Below are 22,979 nucleotides of genomic sequence, written 5' to 3'. Positions count from 1 at the left end.
GGATATTTCAGAACTAGAGGGGTCCAGGTTAGGGCAATGAGAATGATGAAGGAAAGAGGTTTAAAAGACTGGTATTGTTACCTTACAAAGGACATGAATAAGAGGAGATATGAGAAAAGTCTGTAAAATACTGACTTGAAGGAGAGAGGGAGAACACGTGCTCGATCTTCTCTCTATCACAAGATCAAGAGGACATTCAATTACACTGAAACATGGCAAATTCAAAACAGATAAAAAAAGAATGGTATATTCACTTGATGCCTAATTAGACTGAGGAACTGGTTGCCACAAAACAAAGTTGAGGTCAGGCACTAAGCAAGAATCAGGAAGGTTTTGTACATATACATGGAAAGTGACACTATTCAGTTACAATAGTTACAGCTAAATGAATATTTTGGAAAACCTATATGGCCACATGTTTCAAGACACAAGCCAATCTCTAACTGTTAGGCATTATGGTGACATCCTCCTGATAGTCAGGTCATCCCTCTGTGGGTTTCTTACACCTTGTACTGCAGCACCTACGGCTCTCACTGTCAGAGAGAGGACACTGGACTAAATGGACCATAGGTCTGATCCATGACACAGTTCCTATATTGGAAAGGAGCCAAGTTTCCCTCATGGAAAAATACATTCTCATGCTGGTCCATGACTTTGTACTCAAGAGAATGGGCACCGGGGGCACAAATCAGTGTCTGAAAGAAAGACAGTTGCAGGCACCCAGCTTTGTCTGAGGGAAAAGTGACAGGTGGTAACTGACAAGTGTAAGCAGAGATATGTGTCAACAGCGCACATGCCAGTCCTTCTCATGCTGGAATATGGAAGAAGTTTGCAGATGATGCAATAATTGCAGGGTGATAAATAATGAAGAGGTCAGGTCACTGATTCAGAGAAATCTGGATTGATCGGAAAACTTGGTGGAAGCAACTAACATGTGTTCTAATATAGACATATAGATATCTACAGAGAATGTAGGCAATGCTCACATGATGCGGCGATATCATGGGAAGCATAAAGAAAAGGAGTACTTGTGACACCTTAGAGATTAACAACTTTATTTGAGCATAAGCTTTCGTGAGCTACAGCTCACTTCATCGGATGCATTCAGTGGAAAATACCTACTGACCGCTATTCCTACCTACATGCCTCCAGCTTTCATCCAGACCACACCACACGATCCATTGTCTACAGCCAAGCTCTACGATACAACCACATTTGCTCCAACCCCTCAGACAGACAAACACCTAAAAGATCTCTATCAAGCATTCTTACAACTACAATACCCACCTGCTGAAGTGAAGAAACAGATTGACAGAGCCAGAAGAGTACCCAGAAGTCACCTACTACAGGACAGGCCCAACAAAGAAAATAACAGAACGCCACTAGCCATCACCTTCAGGCCCCAACTAAAACCTCTCCAACGCATCATCAAGGATGTACAATCTATCCTGAAGGATGACCCATCACTCTCACAGATCTTGGGAGACAGGCAAGTTCTTGCCTACAGACAGCCCCCCAACCTGAAGCAAATACTCACCAGCAACCACACACCACACAACAGAACCATTAATCCAGGAACCTATCCTTGGAACAAAGCCCGTTGCCAACTGTGTCCGCATATCTAATCAGGGGACACTATCATAGGGCCTAATCACATCAGCCACACTATCAGAGGCTTGTTCACCTGCACATCCACCAATCTGATATATGCCATCATGAGCCAGCCATGTACATTGGTCAAACTGGACAGTCTCTACGTAAAAGATTAAATGGACAAAAATCAGACGTGAAGAATTATAACATTGAAAAACCAGTTGGAGAACACTTCAGTCTCTTTGGTCACTCGATTACAGACCTAAAAGTTGCAATTCTTCAACAAAAAGTCTTCAAAAACAGACTCCAACGAGAGACTGCTGAATTGGAATTAATTTGCAAACTGGATACAATTAACTTAGGCTTGAATAGAGACTGGAAGTGAATGGGTCATTACACAAAGTAAAACTATTTTCCCATGTTTATTCCCCCCCTCTACCCCCGCCCCCCACTGTTCCTCAGACATTCTTGTCAACTGCTGGAAATGGCCCACCTTGATTATCACTACAAAAGGTCCCCTCTCCCCCAACTGTCCTGCTGGTAATATCTCACCTTAAGTGATCACTCTCGTTACAGTGTGTATGGTAACATCCATTGTTTCATGTTCTCTGTGTATATAAATCTCCCCACTGTATTTTCCACTGAATGCATCCAATGAAGTGAGCTGTAGCTCACAAAAGCTTATGTTCAAATAAATGTGTTAGTCTCTAAGGTGCCACAAGTCCTCCTTTTCTTTTTGTGAATACAGACCAACACAGCTGCTACTCTGAAACATGGGAAGGATAATGACTCTGAACTCGATTTGGGGGCATGAACGTGTAATTAGCTAAACATGAGGTCCCGGTGTGACCTTGTGGCCAAAAGAGCCTGAGATGATAACCAGGGAAATCTGAAGGAGAAGTAGAGATGTTATTTTACCCTTATATTGGGCACTGGTGCAACTGCTGCTGGAATCCTGTGTCCGGTTCTGGTGCCCATGGTTAACGATGGATGTTGATACACTGATGAGAGTTTAGAGAAGAATCACAAGATTTAGAAAAGGAGTAGAAAATGTGCCCTATAGTGATAGACTCAAAGATCTCAATCTGTGTAGTTTAACAAAGATGGTTAAGGGGTGACTTTATAAAAGTCTGTAAGTACCTACACGTGGAACCAATATTTAATAATAGGCTTTTCAGGCTAGCATACAGGGGTGTAACAGAATCCAATAGCTGGAAGCTGTAGTTATAGAAATTCTGTCTGGAAATAAATTTGAGACTCCAGTAACTCTCCTCTTAGTTCATGTCATCAATATAAAGGGAAGGATAACCACCTTTCTGTATACAGTGCTAGAAAATACCTCCTGGCCTGAGGCAAAATCCTTTCACTTGTAAAGGGTTAAGAAGCTAAGGTAACCTGGCTGGCACATGACCCAAAATGACCAATGAGGGGACAAGATACTTTCAAATCTGGAGGGAGGGGAAAAGGTTTTGGTCTGTCTGTATGAGACCTTTGCCAGGAACAGATCAAGGATGCAAGCCCTCCAACGCCTGTAAATTTAGTAAGTAATCTAGCTAGACAATGCATTAGGTTTTTCTTTGTTTTGGCTTGTAAATTCACTGTGCTGGAGGAAATGTGTATTCCTGCTTTTGTGTCTTTTTGTAACGTAAAGTTTTGCCTAGAAGGATTCTCTGTGTTTTGAATCTGACTGCCTGTAAGATTATCTTCCCTTCTGATCTTACAGAGTTGTTCTCTTATCTTTTTTTGCCCTTCTAAAAAAGTTCTCTTTGCCATTGATCTCAATGGGACGAGATTCACCCTGAGTTTTTAACTTTTGGCTATAAGCTGCAAAAATCACAGGTTTGGGTCCTGCTAGAATGAGCCCACTTCTGTAAGGGTGCTGAAAGTGAATGAAGGAAACCCACAGTTTTTGTGGCGTTCTGAGACCGGGCATGAAAGATGGAGATTCCAAAACATGTGGGCCCTGATTTGGCTCTCAGGGAGACGAGCGTCAATCTGGAGTGACCCAGTGAAGGTCAAATGCGAGAGCAGAATCTGGCCGGTGTGCGACACATTCTTGTTGTCAACCTCCTGGTAACACAGATACTCACTGCAAAGGCTTTGGCTACACTTCCTAACAGGTCGGTGAAATCGTTTAATTGGTAAAATTGAGTGAACCAGAGGAAAACCACACCTCCCCAAAAAGGAAGCTCTTGAGACAGATATAAGGATGAAGTAAGGGAGAAGGAACTGATCTTAAAAACAAATATTTGTCTAAACTATCTGCAATACATATGTACTTTCAATTTTACCAGCTAAATCCCTTGGTGCTTCTGACAATACTAAACAAACAGTGCTGGTGAATTTCTGCCCAGATGGTTCTTCACTTGTACCCTGGAGCCCTTCCTCTGCCCTTAGCAATAGCTTTAGTGCAGGAACAGGCAACTCACCGAAATCTTGCTCAGCAGAGAGAAGAAATCTCCATACAGTGACAGGAAGGAAGAGCCCTACATATATGACACTTGCCATGTTGGGCAGTGATTTTTATGATTCCCCTGTACAGTCCCTGCGGACTCTCAGATTGGCCAGGACTCCTAGACAATTCCCATGGCTTTATGAGCCATGGGCAGAGCAGAAAATAGACCCTGGCGGACTACAGCTTGAGATCCTCTCCCAGGAGTAAAGAAATAATTTGCTGATACCAGGGCATGAAGATTGTCAGGGTAAACTGTCTTGCAGAATGTTGTTCAGTCTAGCAATTGATGAAGGGTTTTATTCCCCCGTGTATAATGTACAGCCATCTGCACTGTGTGTGGGAATACTGCCACAAGATACGGGACAAAAAAAACATTTTCAATCGATTGTAGCTGCATACTGCCCATGCAGTTGTAATGTTCGGGGCATTAACCTCTATGAAGTAAAACACTTTCTTCTCCCAGGATTCTGGTATCAAAGCTATTGGCCAGTATCCCTTTGTGCAGTCTAAAGTGGATATACATCTGGAAGTTCAAACCCTTCTAATATTTCATCTCCTCTCTGCATCAGGTAATCATCAAAGTTCAATATTGTGTTGATCTTTCAGAAATTGATGCAGAAAATGGGTTGTGCTATCCTGTGTCAGAATTAGTACAGTGGGACTTCTCCACTCACTGTGGTGTTTGATGTTGTTATGCACTGCTGGGGTGAGAACACAAGGGTAAAGGAATCAAACAACCACTATATCTGGATCTTTTGGACTGGATACAGTCCCTTCCCCATGCTTGCATCACAGATGCCTGGGGGCTGAATTTTGGATCCTGAAGGTGTGAGTGTGGTGGTTTATCGGCCCTGGGCTTAGTCTGGGAGCCATGAAAACTTCTGAGACCTTTTAACCACCCAGCTGGGCTGGCCCTTTTCCACACTGCTTTGCTGGTGATTCAGCCTCTCCAGGCCCTGTTGTCACATAACACGGCATCAGATGGTGCCATACCCAAACTCAGCTATTTGGGAGCTTACTTAAGCCATGAAATTTCAAACAGAAGACACTGGGTGTTAGAGGGTTTTCCTTTCAACCTCTCCCTTTCTCTGACTGAATCTATCAAGAAAAACACAAAGTAAGGTCGCTGAGGATTGGCGTGGCTGTTATAATCAAGTGTGTGGCACTTGATGGACTGTTGTGCAGGTTAGCAGTTTAGAGGGAACATTGACCCCATCCTGGTGGCCATGGTCTCGTTTAGTAGCCCTTGGTGCCACGGTTTGTGCCAGTGTGTTTGATTGTGGAACACTGGGTGTGAATTGCTCTCTCAAAAACAAATCCCTGAAGTCTTTAAATGCACCTGCTGTGAAGACTGTTAGTAGCAACATAGAATCATAGAATCATAGAATATCAGGGTTGGAAGGGACCCCTGAAGGTCATCTAGTCCAACCCCCTGCTCGAATCAGGACCAATTCCCAGTTAAATCATCCCAGCCAGGGCTTTGTCAAGCCTAACCTTAAAAACCTCTAAGGAAGGAGATTCTACCACCTCCCTAGGTAACGTATTCCAGTGTTTCACCACCCTCTTAGTGAAAAAGTTTTTCCTAATATCCAATCTAAACCTCCCCCACTGCAACTTGAGACCATTACTCCTCGTTCTGTCATCTGCTACCATTGAGAACAGTCTAGAGCCATCCTCTTTGGAACCCCCTTTCAGGTAGTTGAAAGCAGCTATCAAATCCCCCCTCATTCTTCTCTTCTGCAGGCTAAACAATCCCAGCTCCCTCAGCCTCTCCTCATAAATCATGTGTTCTAGACCCCTAATCATTTTTGTTGCCCTTCGCTGGACTCTCTCCAATTTATCCACATCCTTCTTGTAGTTTGGAGCCCAAAACTGGACACAGTACTCCAGATGAGGCCTCACCAATGTCGAATAGAGGGGAACGATCACGTCCCTCGATCTGCTCGCTATGCCCCTACTTATACATCCCAAAATGCCATTGGCCTTCTTGGCAACAAGGGCACACTGCTGACTCATATCCAGCTTCTCGTCCACTGTCACCCCTAGGTCCTTTTCTGCAGAACTGCTGCCTAGCCATTCGGTCCCTAGTCTGTAGCGGTCCATTGGATTCTTCCGTCCTAAGTGCAGGACCCTGCATTTATCCTAATTGAACCTCATCAGATTTCTTTTGGCCCAATCCTCCAATTTGTCTAGGTTCTTCTGTATCCTATCCCTCCCCTCCAGCGTATCTACCACTCCTCCCAGTTTAGTATCATCCGCAAATTTGCTGAGAGTGCAATCCACACCATCCTCCAGATCATTTATGAAGATATTGAACAAAACCGGCCCCAGGACCGACCCCTGGGGCACTCCACTTGATACTGGCTGACAACTAGACATGGAGCCATTGATCACTACCCGTTGAGCCCGACACTCTAGTCAGCTTTCTACCCACCTTATAGTGCATTCATCCAGCCAATACTTCCTTAACTTGCTGACAAGAATACTGTGGGAGACCGTGTCAAAAGCTTTGCTAAAGTCAAGAAACAATACATCCACTGCTTTCCCTTCATCCACAGAACCAGTAATCTCATCATAAAAGGCAATTAGATTAGTCAGGCATGACCTTCCCTTGGTGAATCCATGCTGGCTGTTCCTGATCACTTTCCTCTCATGCAAGTGCTTCAGGATTGATTCTTTGAGGACCTGCTCCATGATTTTTCCAGGGACTGAGGTGAGGCTGACTGGCCTGTAGTTCCCTGGATCCTCCTTCTTCCCTTTTTTAAAGATTGGCACTACATTAGCCTTTTTCCAGTCATCCGGGACTTCCCCCGTTCGCCACGAGTTTTCAAAGATAATGGCCAATGGCTCTGCAATCACAGCCGCCAATTCCTTCAGCACTCTCGGATGCAACTCGTCCGGCCCCATGGACTTGTGCACGTCCAGCTTTTCTAAATAGTCCCTAACCACCTCTATCTCCACAGAGGGCTGGCCATCTCTTCCCCATTTTGTGATGCCCAGCGCAGCAGTCTGGGAGCTGACCTTGTTAGTGAAAACAGAGGCAAAAAAAGCATTGAGTACATTAGCTTTTTCCACATCTTCTGTCACTAGGTTGCCTCCCTCATTCATTAAGGGGCCCACACTTTCCTTGGCTTTCTTCTTGTTGCCAACATACCTGAAGAAACCCTTCTTGTTACTCTTGACATCTCTTGCTAGCTGCAGCTCCAGGTGCGATTTGGCCCTCCTGATAACATTCCTACATGCCTGAGCAATATTTTTATACTCTTCCCTGGTCATATGTCCAACCTTACACTTCTTGTAAGCTTCTTTTTTATGTTTAAGATCCGCTAGGATTTCACCATTAAGCCAAGCTGGTCGCCTGCCATATTTTCTATTCTTTCGACTCATCGGGATGGTTTGTCCCTGTAACCTCAACAGGGATTCCTTGAAATACAGCCAGCTCTCCTGGACTCCTTAGCCCTTCAAGTTAGTCCCCCAGGGGATCCTGGCCATCCGTTCCCTGAGGGAGTCGAAGTCTGCTTTCCTGAAGTCCAGGGTCCGTATCCGGCTGCTTACCTTTCTTCCCTGCGTCAGGATCCTGAACTCAACCAACTCATGGTCACTGCCTCCCAGATTCCCATCCACTTTTGCTTCCCCCACTAATTCTACCCGGTTTGTGAGCAGCAGGTCAAGAAAAGCGGCCCCCCTAGTTGGCTCCTCTAGCACTTGCGCCAGGAAATTGTCCCCTATGCTTTCCAAAAACTTCCTGGATTGTCTATGCACCGCTGTATTGCTCTCCCAGCAGATATCAGGAAAATTAAAGTCACCCATGAGAATCAGGGCATGCGATCTAGTAGCTTCCGTGAGCTGCCGGAAGAAAGCCTCATCTACCTCATCCCCCTGGTCCGGCGGTCTATAGCAGACTCCCACCACTACATCACTCTTGTTGCACACACTTCTAAACTTAATCCAGAGATACTCAGGTTTTTCTACAGTTTCGTACCGGAGCTCTGAGCAGTCATACTGCTCCCTTACAAACAGTGCTACTCCCCCACCTTTTCTGCCCATTTCCAGGCCTTGTCACATGTCAGTCTGCTTTGGCCTCCCATCTTTGGGGGCTTTTTGTATCAAGTTGGGCAATTTCAATAAGGGAACCTTTGCATCCAGAAACTTCTCATGAGGGGATTGTCTGGGCAAATTCAAATCCCAGGTAAATGGATAGAGCCCTCCAGGTGCTATCTGCCCGGGACTGGAATTTACTATTTTGACAAAGAAGGGGCAAACAGGAATGGGCTTGTGTTTTAAAAAGTTTAAGCTCAGGAGCAGGTTGGGGACACTCCTGGACCATGCCAGCTGCACTGAAAAAGGAGTCCAGGGAGTCAGTGAGGCTGCCCAGAGGAACGCAGCTCAGGTGTGTAAGACAGCTAAGGAACGGAAACAGAGCCCCTATTGCACAGGGAGATTTTGGCAAACCAGTAAACTGCGTGAAATCACTATTGCTCATTGCTGCAAGCAGTCAAGTAAGCAGGCCATAAATCGCCATACAGCAGCCTAAGCTTAACCAAGCTTTTGGGTGCAAGAGAAAGGGTAGCTTGACCCCCACATCCTTCCTGATAAGAATTGTGTTTAAATTGCTGATACATGCATTTTAGGGGTGTAAGCAGTGTCAGGATGAGCTCCACCCTGACATCTGGTGGTGAGGTGTGGCAAGTTGTGGAAAAGAACTTCAGGGGCCGATCTCATTTGCATAGGCACACCCACCCCGCCTAGAATGAGGCCATAGCTGCCCAAATGGTCACTTTGGCTGCTGTGGGATCCCCGGTGTCTCTGTTATTGGGGCAGGAAGAATACATTGTTATTACCCTGATTATGGGAACTGTGCTTGGAACTGTACGTGGCCTTTCGTTATGATGGAGGGACTCGCCATCAACTAAGTGGCACTCGCTAGGCAAGGGTCATGGGTTCCAAAACTCTGTGAATTGAGAGAGGCTGGGGACAAGTATTAATACTTAGTGGCATGGGTCCCTGGGTGAGGGTCTTACATGCTAATTGCACTTCCTCCTCTCTCCACTGTGGAATCTCAGAGCTAATTTTGATTCCATTAGGAGTCTAGTCACAGGCTGCTGAGCTCACTTTGGGCTAATGGTGCACCAGCACTGAGGTTCCCTTACTACAAGCTGAATTCACCAAAGAGCTGAACTGACTAAGAGCTGAAATCACTGAGTGTTGTGTTAAGTAGTGGGGGAGCCTGAAGATACATGGTGGAGCAGTTTGTGGGGCGGCTGGAGCGCCTTGTGGACAGGCTGGTGGAGCAGTTCATTGGATGGCGGGAGCTGCTTATGGGATGTGGAGTGGAGCAGTTCGTGGACCAGCTGGTGGAGCAGTGGAGCCGAGCGAAGCAGTTCGTGGGGCGGCTGGCAGAGCAGAGCGAAGGCCTATGGAGCTGTGGGGCAGTCAGCTTCAGATCATGTAAGGTGCCCCTTACCTTTCCCCCCCCCATCTCCACCCAGGTTGGGAGGTTAACCTCTGCAGATAAACTTTCGAACTCTGGGGTTGCCCTGACCAGGGACAGAGACTTTTGGGTCATTGGACTTTCGGGACTTTGGGTGATTTTATGGTTGCTGGACTCAAGAACCAAAGGGAAAGGGCATGCCCCAATTTGCTTGGGGTGTTTTTTTTTTTTTTTGCTCATGGGTTGTGTTATGAATCCTGTTGGTGGTGTTTCCCCAACGTAATGCCACATTGTTTCTCTCTGTTGTTAAAAGGCTTTCTGCTACACTCAGACTATGTGCTTGCGAGAGGAGAAGTATTGCCTCTTGGAGGCGCCCAGCGAGGGTGGTATATATTTGTCCCAGGTCACTGGGTGGGGGCTCGAGCTGGTTTGCATTGTGTTATTGGAATGAATCCCCTAGATATTGAACCCGGCCCTTGTTGCTGCCAACTCTGACGGGCAGAAGGGTTACAGGGGCATCAAGGAGTGCAAACTCTGAAAAAAATACACCTGGTTAATCGATCACCAGAAGGAAACCTCTTGCTTGACCTTTGAAACTGCTTGCTTAACAAGTTTTCATTGTATTCCTTACGTAGAAATTATGGGGGCAGTTTGAATTAGTTGGACTCTTTAGGAGGGTTTCTTCAGGGACTCTCCATCTGGACACATCTTGGTGTCCCCACCGGCAGATGGAACTTTGGCCCATGGAAGCCTGTCGCTGTGCTACTCAAGAGCCACACTCAACTTCAGTAATTATCGAGGGTTGGGGGTGTTTTCCTAACTTTTTGTGGATGTGTGTAAGTGCTTGAAACTAAGTAGAATCATAGAATCATAGAATATCAGGGTTGGAAGGGACCCCAGAAGGTCATCTAGTAAAGTTTAACTTTAAGTGAAAGCACTCTTGTGTTGCCCTGTTTGTGCCAGCCATCTATCTGTCGGACAGCCGTCTCTCCCTTGATTTATTTCCTGACACCACCTCGCACAGAGTAAAAGTTACCAAGAGCTTTGGATTGAAAAAACCCCGAGTAACACTATGGTCACAGGGAAACTCCTTGCAGAGTGTTGTCCTCCAGGATTGATTGATGGATGTTTTCACCAGTGGCAGGAGCAGTCTGATGAGATCTTGTGACTCAGTAGTGTTACCCTGCTGGTAAGGATGCGGTTCAGCACCAAGGGGCTTTGCTTAAGAGACTAGGAGTCCCTCTCCATAAAACATGTCATTTACTGAGTGGTATGGAAGTATATATACACAATAGTAAAAACATCTTTTGTATGATTCATCGTAATGCCAGTTCTGTTCTTGCTACCAAGGCCCTCCGGATAACAAGGCTAGGGGTCTTTTGTTTTCTGTCCTTCACTGTGTGAGGAACAAACCAACACTCCTATGTCCTGCCCTCTATGCTCTGAGGCAAACAACCCACTGCACATGTACAAACTTCAAAATAAACCCATCTCTAGGAAAACTTTTCTCATTTTCCCACCAGCAAACAATGGTAACCACCTAGTAATCATAGCCATTGTCTATGAACTCTGTGCATGGCAGGGCTGCACTGTCTCACTAGCTATGGTCTCTGCCCATGGTCCAAGGGCACAGTTATCTTACTCTACAATGGGGCCACAGATGTGGCAGAAGGGCACGCACTGTTGTGCTCCCAGTCCCGATACCAATTGTCCAGAAGATCTTAGGCTGACACCAGCTAGGACCATTCTCTGGTAAGGGGCCCTCTGCCACCAGGGTCGGGAAATGGGGGTGGGACAGTAAGCTGGCTGTCAAATCTAGATATAAATTTGTAGCCATTGCTACCTACTGAGGCTATATGAGCATTTGGGATTTTGCCCTTCCTGCACAGAAATGGTTATTGAGAGACTTCTGCTGGAGACAAATGGGTGGGGGTAACTGTGAGCCGAGCTCCTCTTGGTAGCTTTCCTGTTTTGAAATTGTAGGATGACTTTACTTATATAATGATTTACGTGCAACTCAGCTTAACAAGGGCACAGTATTGCAGTGATTTTCTTTTTTTCATTCTGCCCCAGGAGATCAAAGTCTAGGCAAAAAAAAAAAAATCACTACTTCAGCCCAACCTAGTGGAGAACATGGAGAAGCAAAGAACCAGCCAATCCCTCTATGCAGAGTGACTCCCAACCCAGGAACCAGCTCAAGTACAAAACCCTGAATGCTTTAATGGTGAGGGGGGGAACCTACCTCAGTCATTGCTCTCCCAGAGCAGTCAGTGTGACCCATCTAATCCCTCCCTGCTCCGCCCATTTCTTTAGAGGGGTGGCGAGTTTACCAGATTGTGTGCTCATCCAGTATCTCTACGGATGTCTTATTTTAAGTGGAATGACAAGACAGGTGGCTCCCAGTTTGGTGCTGTACATGGGCATGGAGTGAGGGCTGGCAGGTAGACTGTGCCATGGGTGATGCACCATCGTGCCACAAATGTGTGGTGTCCATAAGAACCCCATCATGGCCCACGCTAGCCTCATGGACTCAGCGCTGGGATTCCAAGTGCCCTGATTCAAGCTCACACTGGAGGCTGAAGCCCCACATGATGGTAGCAAATGGGCTGCTGAAGTAATTTCTCCTGGGACACACCATGACTTAAGAAACCCTGCCATGGGATCATGACCCTCAGGGCACTATGGGCCTGAATACAATGACAAAGGGGTGGTGTCTGGCACCAAGGGAGGTGAGGGGTGTAAAGACGAGAACCATGTGTGGTGGTGAGGGATGTCATTTCACCAAAATGGTCCCCATCACTGTGGGGCTGAATTCCCACCACAGCCAGGAGGCCTACTGGGTTGAGGTGGCCATTGGGGTGGGGGGAACTTGTGGCAGGGAATGAGATTCTCACAGTAGCCAGGGCCATTGGTAACAGCTCACTCCATCTCCTCTACGGCCATGGTAAGCCATGACTCAGGCTGCCCGTATCTGCCTGAGTCAGGGCAGCCAGCTGCACAGCCATATTTTCCAGGTCAGTGAGCAAGGCTTGCAGTGGGTGCTGGTGCTTGATCACCTGTAACCTTTGAAAAGTGAGTGGAAATCTATACATTGATTATATGTAAAGAACTGTAAAACATGTTCACTTTGAAATAACTATGTGAGTCAGCAAGTCTTTCACCTTGTGACAGCCATTTCTCAGGGCTGCACCAAAAAAGGAGTCTCAGGGCTGGTTGGCAGGAGAGTGACGCCTAGTACTCAGGGCTCAGGCCTGTGATGTGCAGGGGATTCTTGGTAGGGGAGCCCGGGCTCTCCCACTTCACTGGGCTTTGACCCAGTGCCTTTTGGGGGCTGTCAGTCCTCTGAAAGCCAAGGTGGTGTCAGGAGCTTGACCACCCCATCCTGTATGCCACCTGATTTACGGGGTGTCACAAAGCCATTCCTGATGCACCCGTCTGGATTTCCTCTTCCTGTTTTCCTGAATTAGGCTCTCCAGTCTCCTGCTGCAAACACACCCAGGTAGGAAAACACCCTGCAGCAGACAGACTGACGTCAGCTCTGTGTGAGAGGACTCACGCAGAACTCATATGCTCACCCCTTTTGGGGGATAAACCTAAAATAATACTATTTTCAACTGTAGAGAATGTTCTGCATAGAGCAAGCTCATAAAAATGCAGCCTCTCCCTCAGTTTAGAGATGTGTACAGCTTCTTGCGCCGCCCAGATTTGAATTGCACACACTGGGTTATGTTATAAACAAAAAATAAGTTTATTAACTACAAAAGGTAAGTTTGAAGTCATTATAAGGGATAGCAAACAGATCAAAGCAGATTACTTTAGTAAATAAACAAAAAACCACAAACTGAGCTGAACATACTAGATAGGTACGACATAAATTAGCAAATTCTCACAGTGAGTGTGAAACAGGCTGGCAGATTCTTAAGGCACAAGTTGCCTAGGCTTTCATAGGTAGACTGAAAATCCTTATTGGCTGGGACCATCACTTCCCACAGTTCAGTCTTTTTTTCTCAGGTGTTTCCGATTGGGTAGTGTGATCTCTGAGAGGTTTCTATTGTACACATTTCCTTGTGCTTGTTTGTATTTCCTCAATAAGCCATTAACATTTTTTTGACTTTTTTACTGTCATACCTGAAAGGCTGCTGGTCGGTGTTTTCAACCTCAGGACATGTTTCAGCAACACATTCATAGCCACACTTCAAAACTTTACACGCAATGATAGCATATACGAGATATTACCGTCTAGCAGATAACGACTTTTAGAATAACACCTCACAAGGCATACCTTAAACAAAACATACCCTAATTACATGGCAGTGGTGAATATTGGTGTGTCAGGGTGTAAGAGGAGGCCTTCTCTGGGTCACTTCTTACCACCTCCCTGCAAATGTCTTCTCCTTGGGGGCAACTTCCTCCTCTTGCAGGGCCAGCTCAGTCCAAGGGATCTCCCCTGCTGGGGTAGTCCAAACAGCAAGTATAGGGGATCAATCAAGCCTAGAGTTCATATTGAAGATGAATGCTTCCCTCTCAGGCTGCCCCTGCAGCAAACCTCCCTTCCGTCAGAAAGGTACCTTTTGGGCAGTTATCATAGAATCATAGAAGATTGGGTTTGGAAGAGAAATCAGGAGGTGATCCAGTCCAACCCCCTTGTCATAAATATAAAGGGAAGGGTAAACCCCTTTAAAATCCCTCCTGGCTAGAGGAAAAATCTTCTCACCTATAAAGGGTTAAGAAACTAAAGGTAACCTTGCTGGCACCTGACCAAAATGACCAATGAGGAGACAAGATACTTTCAAAAGCTGGGAGGAGGGAGAGAAACAAAGGGTCTGTGTCTGTCTGTATGCTGCTTTTGCCGGGGATAGAACAGGAATGGAGTCTTAGAACTTTTAGTAAGTAATCTAGCTAGGTATGTGTTAGAGTATGATTTCTTTAAATGGCTGAGAAAAGAACTGTGCTGAATAGAATGACTATTCCTGTCTGTGAGTCTTTTTTGTAACTTAAGGTTTTGCCTAGAGGGATTCTGTATGTTTTGAATCTAATTACCCTGTAAGGTATCTACCATCCTGATTTGACAGAGGTGATTCCTTTACTTCTATTAAAAGTATTCTTGTAAGAAAACTGAATGCTTTTTCATTGTTCTCAGATCCAAGGGTTTGGGTCTGTGGTCACCTATGCAAATTGGTGAGGATTTTTACCAAACCTTCCCCAGGAAGTGGGGTGCAAGGGTTGGGAGGATTTTGGGGGGAAAGACATGTCCAAACTACGTTTCCCAGTAAACCCAGTTAAAGTTTGGTGGTGGCAGTGGAAATCCAGGTTCAAAGGATAAAAATAATTTGTACCTTGTGGAAGTTTTAACCTAAGCTGGTGAAAGTAAGCTTAGGAGGTTTTCATGCAGGTCCCCACATCTGTACCCTAGAGTTCAGAGTGGGGAAGGAATCTTGACACCCCTGCTCAAAGAAGGACCAACACCAACTAAATCATCCCAGCCAGGGCTTTGTCCAGCCTGGCCCTAAAAAGTCTAAGGATGGAGATTCCACCACCTCCCTAGGTAACCCATGCCAGTGCTTCACCACCCTCCTAGTGATATTACTATTCAGGGAGATATTCTGCCTTCCCTCAGCTTATCTCCCCTGTAGCTCCCAGTAGCAGGTCTGCTCTGCTCCCTGCTCTGCCACAAAATGAGCTGCTCTCCAGTATTTTTGCATTCCTTAAGTACTTCTCTTCAGACTTGATTTCTCTGCCCCATTTACTTTCTGAATGTTTGTTTTCTTGGACCTCATTGTCAAATGTAGATAAAAGTTCTGTGGCTGTGGGAAATAATACTGTTACTTTGGATAGGTCTGTGTCACTGGGTTGTAGGAGTTTTGAAACAGCATTTACCATTTCCAGAGTCTTTCTTTGGATCACAATGAGAAAAACAAAACTAACATTTTCCATTATTTTTTTTAATGCTGAAGGCTCGTAAACTTCATCGGCCCTTTTACTCAGGAGAATTATTTCTGGTTGTTGATCAACTGTGTAATCAGTTCCTTGACCAAGCTTTGATTTGTTATGAAATATGTTCAAGAGGGCAAATAAACAATGTCAGGTTTACTGCTCTAATCCCTTAATAAAATAATACAGGGAAAAGGTTTTATACAATACCAGCCTCTGGGAAGCCGTCTCATGCGGTGATGTTACATTTACCTTAGGCAGAAAGTGTGTTTCCCAGAGTTAAACATTTCAGCTTTTATCATTTATTTGAAGATGTCACAGGTTACACATCTCATTACACGTCACTAAATTCCAACCCAGTCATTTGTCCCACATCCCTAATGTAAGTGGGGAACTACTGTGGGGAACTTTCCTGGCTTCTGCACTACTACAGTTGAATTGGCTAGAGAAAGGGTCTGGGTCCCCAATCCCACTCCCTTTACCCAGATACCTGCCTCACCTCAAGGACTCCCCTTCCTCACTCCAGTGTGGAAATGGTAACATAGCTAGGTCCAGGATTCCTGGCTAACTGAAGACCCATTCTCATTATAGTCACATAGGACAGGGACTTGAGTGTCCTCACTATATGGTACTCTCTTCACACTGGACGCTTCCCTGACCCACTGATCACTTCACTCAGTTCAAAGCAAATATAATTTAATAAATATCAATTTTAAAATGAGAAAAAAATAAGAAATGTTCAAGGAAACAAGGAACCTCACTCTGGGGGCATGGGAAACACCACAAACAGCATTCTCTGGGATGTAAGAAATATTTCCAGTTTGTTCTTCACACAGCCCAGGCCTCCTGCCCCAGCCCTGGATCTAAACTGTGATGATACTGCAGGTAAGGGATCTGCTCTGTCAGTGGCCACATGAGCTGCTTCCCTGTATTTTTGCCTTCCATAAGCACTTCTTTTCAGATTTGATTTCTCTGCCCCATTTTCCTAATAATTGACTTGTTGAATGTTTGGCTTCTTGGACTTCATTTTCAAATGTAGCTAAAAGTTCAGTGGCTGTGGGAAATAATACTGCTACTTTGTATAGGTCTGTGTGTCTGGGTCGTAGCAGTTTTGAAAAAGCATTTACCATTTCCAAAATCTTTCTTTGGAGCATGTTAGGATATAGATATTCAGTTCTGTCTGCAAAGACCTATACTTTAATAATTTATGTGTATTCTTATCTCTTAACTAGTTTCCCGATTGAGGGTTGACAGGTGTTTGAAACAAAAAACAGAATGACGTGTGACAAAGTTCCTCCTCTACCTTGGTGGATCTTGCACTTAGTGACGGATTTGCTCACCTTGGAGCTTCACAGTAGCCCTCAGCTTGGCTGTTTTCATTAACTCACTGTCCTGGTCAACTCCTCCTGTGTCTGACACAAAAGTAGCCGAAAACATAGGTAGTCTAAAACCAACAATCATATTATTATGTTATTCATTTTTAAAGGCATGCAATGATGTAAGCCAATTTTGAGTTGAATTTGTTTGCTACTGTTAGTCTCTAAAAGGTATGTTCTGTTCATACTCTCTGTCTTCTTTGGGAGTAGAATGCTTCTTCTGCGGCTCATATATATCAGCAATGACCAGAGGAATCATTTCTTTGATTGGTGCAAACTCTTCACAACAGATTTTCGTCATTGCATATAGAACTTAATAAGAATATTTTCTAAAAGTTCCTCAAGTATCTTGTTGCGCAGTTTAGTTTTTATCAAGTGTATCTGAAAAAAAACAACCATTAAACTGAAGTGTTGCTGAAAGGTAGCAATAGTAATGAAAGAACAAACAAGTCAAGTTCACTAAAGTCTTTGTCTACAGCCAAAACCATGTGTTCGAGAACTTCAAACCCAAACTGCTCAACTTGGTTTTCCCGAGCATGAGACCAGTGAACCATAGGCAAAACTCTCCTTTACTGCTCCAACTGTCCAAACTCTCCACAAAACAATGGCAAAAATGAGATATCAGCCAATCTAGGTTATTCCCAGTTGAGTTCAGCAAAAGGACTTAGTAGTGCAAGCGATTCAATCACCTCAACATTTGGTGGCAATCTCTGTTTCATCTGTTTCAAAAATGCCAGTATGAAATCTCAGCATCTACTTTTGACATCTTTGACGACGTGAGCAGTCAGTGTCAGTTCTGAACATTTTTGCAGAAAAGCGACTGTGCAAAGTGGTCAGTAATTTGACTCAACAGGTATTGTCATAGTTTAATACATCAGGCCCATTCTCAAAAATAAATGGTTTCACAACTCTTACCAACAAGCTCTAGAAAAATGTTCTCAATTCCTGCAATAGCTTTCCTGCATTAACACTCTCCACCTGTAACATTTGATTTTTTCTCCAGGCTTCCTGAATTACTGGACATAGCAAAATCAGGTAAATTTTTCCTCACTGGATTACCGCACATATAAAAAGAAATTCAGCATTTTAGTTTCTTTCTTTGTTTTTGGCTATCTGAAAGCATAGCTTTAGTTAATCAAACTGATGGACTAATGCAAAGCCACCAGGCTTCAGAAACCTGCAGTATCTTCTGGAAGTCTGGAAGTCACAGAAAGGCTGAGTGACAGGTTGTGTGGGGTTGGGGACTGATTTGTGATGCCGAATGAGATCACATGATGGTCAGAGAGAGGGAACTCCGCAACAGAGAGAGCAGTGCTTGCTGATGGAGTGATAGGACATGAGGTGTGAGGAACTTTTCAGTCTGTTAACTTGTACAATGTTGAGCTCAGCCAAACTGGGACCGAGCACCCTTGATTAATGAGGAGATCTCCTTTCTCCTCTTGCCCTAGATGATTAAAATCAAGAGCCCCAGGCGATCACCTTCTGCAGGTGTATTTGACCACTTTGTCACGGAGCTCTTTGGTTTTGACCCCATAAATGATCGGGTTGATCATGGGAGGGATGAGGAAGAAGAGGTTTGCCAAGATTATGTGAACATGGGGAGTGATGCTCTGTCCAAACCGGTGTGTCAGAGTGGAGAAAAAGAAGAGAGTAAAAGATGTCATCATCACACAGATGTGGGCTGTGCAGGTGTTGAGAGCTTTCAGACAGGATTTCTTGGAGGAGATTCTGAGGATGGCCCTGATGATCAGACTGTAGGACAGGGCAACGAGTGTCAGATCTAACCCAATGACTACAAATGCTACCACCAAGCCGTACGTCCTGTTGACAAGGGTGTCTCCACATGATATCTTCGCCACAGCTATATGCTCGCAGTACGTATGGGGGATAATGGGGTTGTCACAGAATGGCTGCCTACTCAGAAGCAGGGGCAGGGGCAGAATGAAAAGAACAGCTCTTATCAAACCCACAAGCCCTAGCTTAACTATTCTTACATTGGTGAGGATGGTGGCATATCTCAGAGGGGTACATATGGCAACATAGCGATCAAAGGCCATTGTCACGAGTACAGCTGACTGCATAATAGAAACTGAATGAAGGAAGAACATCTGGGTGAGGCAGCCACCTACGGTAATGCCTTTCAAATTGAACCAAAATATGCACAGTGCCTTTGGCACGACAGAGGTAGATGTGCCGATGTCTGTGAGTGCCAGCAAGCAGAGCAGCAGATACATCGGTCTGTGGAGTGTCTGCTCTTTGCCTACAATAAATAGAAGCATGAAATTTCCAAACAGGCCGATAATGTAGAATATAGAGAACAGGATGGAAATCCAGATGTGGGCAGCTTCGAGGCCAGGGATGCCCATTAGGATAAATGGTGAAGTGTCAGAGGTGGTGAGGTTGAAAGCTGCCATGAGGTGATTGATCGGTCAATTGGGCTCAGAAATGCTCAAGGTACCTGGGAAGGGAAAGAATCACAGTTAGGGGGTTACACAGTTTATAACAAATATTTGTTAGCTATTTACAATCTAGAATGGGGGGTGAGCAGTGAGGTGGCAACATTTGCAGATGGCACCAAATTATTTAGGTTCTAGTCAAGTCCAGAGAAGTCCTCAGAGGGAGCTAACCCAGCCATGTGAATGGCACATGACCTTCAATGTCAATAACTGCAACATGTCTGCCCATTGGAGGAAAAAGCTTGAACTCCTGAAACATCTAACAAGCTTCTAAATTAACTGTATGAGCTCAGGACAGGGACGTGGGTGTCATGGTGCACAGGGACGTGGGTGTCATGGTGCACAGCCCTATGAAACCCTGCTCGCAGAGCAAGCAGGGACAGAAACTAAGCAAAACACTGGAATCCAGGAGGAGTGAGATGGGAAATCATACAGAAAATACAATGCCATAAGATCAGTCAGTCAATGTTTCACCCTCCTCAGGACTCCTCTGTGTAGTAGTGGTCACTCTTCTCACACAGGATATTTCAGAACTAGAGGGGTTCAGGGAAGGGCAATGAGAATGCTCAAGGAGAAAGGTTGAAAAGACTGGGATTGTTACCTTACAAGTTAGATGAATAAGAGGAGGTATAAGAAAAGTCTGTAAAATACTGACTGGAAGGAGAGATGGAGTACACGTGCTCCATTTACTCTCCAACACAAGTTCAAGAGGGCATTCAATTACATTGAAACATCGTACAGACAGCTGCAGCAGCACAGGAGCTAGCAAACAGAGCTGTAAACAGGGGAGTTTGAGTGGGAGTTTGAAAGGGGAGTTTGTCTTGTGGTGCTTGTGTGGGGTTTGGTTTTGCTGTGGGTGGTGGTGTTTTGGTGTGGTTTGTGTTTCCCAGATTAACAGGATTTAGGTGGGAAGGCTATGACAGATTCAGAGGTGGCAGTGGGAGTGACCCATGTAGCAGATGACACAATGAAGATGACTGGATGTGGAAGCTGTGGTATGTACATGATCCTGGAGGGGGCACCTGGTAAGAGTTTTGTCTGCATGAAATGCCGTCTGATAGAGCTGATGGAGGAAAAGATCAGAGGTTTGGAGATGCAGGTGGAAAGTCTGGTAGAGTTTAGGAAGGGGTTTGAGCAGATTATGGAGCAAAGACATGAGGTATCTGAAGGGAAAAGCTCAGACTTGCAGATGGAAGCAGGACTAGGGAATTCTGAGGGGAGACTGGGTGAGGAAAGTGGTCAGTGGAAGCATGTGACTAAAAGAACTAGGCAGAGGAAAAGACGGGCTAGTGAAGGAGAAATAGAGCTTCAGAATAGGTTTGCAGAGTTGGAAAATGAAGAAGGGGCTCAGCAGGTAGTCACTGAAGGTGACAGGGCAAGGAAGAAGAGAAGAGCGGTTAGTCCTATAGGAAAAGGGGAAGAGTTAATGGAGATTACACCAAATATGAGCCCCAGGAGGATACAGGATGGGTTAAAAAGGATTACAAGGGAGAATGGGAATGGAAAAAAACTTGCAGCCAGAGGGAACAGGGGATAGACTGGAGAATAGCACCGTCACTAGGAAAAGGCAGGTCTATGTGATTGGGGACTCTTTATTGAGAAGAATAGATAGGCCTGTAACCAGAGCTGATCCAGAAAATAGGAGGGTGTGCTGTCTTCCAGGTGCTAAGATACGGGATGTAGACCTGAGGTTAAAAAGGATTCTAAAGGGAGCGGGAAAGAATCCCCTAATTATCCTTCATGTGGGAACAAATGATACGGCTAGATTCTCACTGGAAAGTATTAAGGGAGACTATGTTAGGCTGGGGAGGACGCTTAAGGAAATTGAGGCTCAGGTGATCTTTAGTGGGATTCTGCCTGTTCCTAGAGAAGGGCAACAAAGGTGTGACAAGATTATGACTATCAATAGATGGCTTAGGCAGTGGTGCTATAAGGAGGGCTTTGGGATGTATGGCCATTGGGAGGCATTCATGGATAGAGGACAGTTCTCTCGGGATGGACTTCATCTGAGTAGGGAAGGAAATAGACTTCTAGGATGGAGGCTGGCACAACTGATTAAGAGAGCTTTAAACTAGGAATTTGGGGGAGATGGTTGGGAGATGTCCAGGTAATCTCCACGCCAGAATTTAGCATAGAGTGGAAAGAAAATGAAGTAAGAGTGGATACAGCTGTAGGTAGGAGGAAGGGCAGTGTAGATACAAGTCTAATAGGTTATACTGGTAGTAAAATAACCGTGCCTAATAGGGTACAGAATGTGAGTGAGGCCAAACAGCAAAAATTAAGATGTTTGTACACTAATGCAAGGAGCCTAGGTAACAAAATGGAGGAACTAGAGTTACTGGTGCAGGAAGTGAAACCAGATATTCTAGGTATAACAGAGACCTGGTGGAATAGTCGTCATGACTGGGCTACAGGTATTGAAGGGTATGTGCTGTTTAGGAAAGACCGAAATAAAGGTAAAGGTGGTGGAGTAGCATTGTATATCAATGATGAGATAGAATGTAAAGAAATAAGCGATGAAATGGATATGACTGAGTCTGTCTGGGCAATAATTAAATTGGGGAAGAAAACTATTAGAGCCTCCCCTGGGATAGTGCTTGGGGTGTGCTATAGACCGCCGGGATCTAATTTGGATATGGATAGAGCCCTTTTTAATGTTTTTAATAAAGTAAATACTAATGGAAACTGTGTGATCATGGGAGACTTTAACTTCCCAGATATAGACTGGAGGATGAGTGCTAGTAATAATAATAGGGCTCAGATTTTCCTAGATGCGATAGCTGATGGATTCCTTCAACAAGTAGTTGCTGAACCGACTAGAGGGGATGCCATTTTAGATTTGGTTTTGGCGAGTAATGAGGATCTCATAGAGGAAATGGTTGTAGGGGATAATCTTGGCTCAAGTGATCATGAGCTAATTCAGTTCAAACTGAATGGAAGGATTAACAAAAATAAATCTGCAACTAGGGTTTTTGATTTCAAAAGGGCTGACTTTCAAAAATTAAGGAAATTAGTTAGGGAAGTGGATTGGACTGAAGAATTTATGGGTTTAAAGGTAGAGGAGGCCTGGGATTATTTTAAATTAAAGCTGCAGAAGCTATCGGAAGCCTGCATCCCAAGAAAGGGGAAAAAATTCATAGGCAGGAGTTGTAGACCAAGCTGGATGAGCAAGCATCTTAGAGAGGTAATTAAGAAAAAGCAGAAAGCATATAGGGAGTGGAAGAAGGGAGGGATCAGTAAGGAAAGCTACCTTATTGAGGTCAGAATATGTAGGGATAAAGTGAGACAGGCTAAAAGTCAAGTAGAGTTGGACCTTGCAAAGGGAATTAAAACCAATAGTAAAAGGTTCTATAGTCATATAAATAGGAAGAAAACAAAGAAAGAAGAAGTGGGACCGCTAAAAACTGAGGATGGAGTGGAGGTCAAGGATAATCTAGGCATGGCCCAATATCTAAACAAATACTTTGCCTCAGTCTTTAATAAGACTAAAGAGGATCTTAGGGATAATGGTAGCATGATAAATGGGAATGAGGATATGGAGGTAGACATCACCATATCTGAGGTAGAAGCGAAACTCAAACAGCTTAATGGGGCTAAATCGGGGGGCCCAGATAATCTTCATCCAAGAATATTAAAAGAATTGGCACAAGAAATTGCAAGCCCATTAGCAAGAATTTTTAATGAATCTGTAAATTCAGGGGTTGTACCATATGATTGGAGAATTGCTAACATAGTTC

The 22,979-nt window shown here is 44.8% G+C and overlaps 1 protein-coding gene across 1 annotated transcript; it reads right to left on the bottom strand.

Moving 5' to 3' along the window:
* Positions 1-18,261: 18,261 nt before the first annotated feature.
* LOC140895176 (olfactory receptor 52N2) lies at positions 18,262-19,762 on the bottom strand. Its single transcript, XM_073304649.1, has 2 exons — positions 19,717-19,762; positions 18,262-19,244 (listed from the first exon to the last, which is right to left on the bottom strand). Exon 2 carries the CDS (start codon positions 19,198-19,200, stop codon positions 18,262-18,264), a length of 939 nt encoding a protein of 312 aa, XP_073160750.1. The 5' UTR covers positions 19,201-19,244; positions 19,717-19,762.
* Between the last annotated feature and the right edge of the window lie 3,217 nt (positions 19,763-22,979).

Source organism: Lepidochelys kempii, chromosome 1 (genome assembly GCF_965140285.1).
Source record: "Lepidochelys kempii isolate rLepKem1 chromosome 1, rLepKem1.hap1, whole genome shotgun sequence".
Lineage (NCBI taxonomy): Eukaryota > Metazoa > Chordata > Testudines > Cheloniidae > Lepidochelys > Lepidochelys kempii.
This window is presented reverse-complemented; position numbering and strand designations above follow the sequence as displayed.

Coding starts and splice junctions, on each gene's coding strand:
- LOC140895176 (XM_073304649.1), bottom strand. CDS start 19,200: ATGGCAGCTTTCAACCTCACCACCTCTGACACTTCACCATTTATCCTA.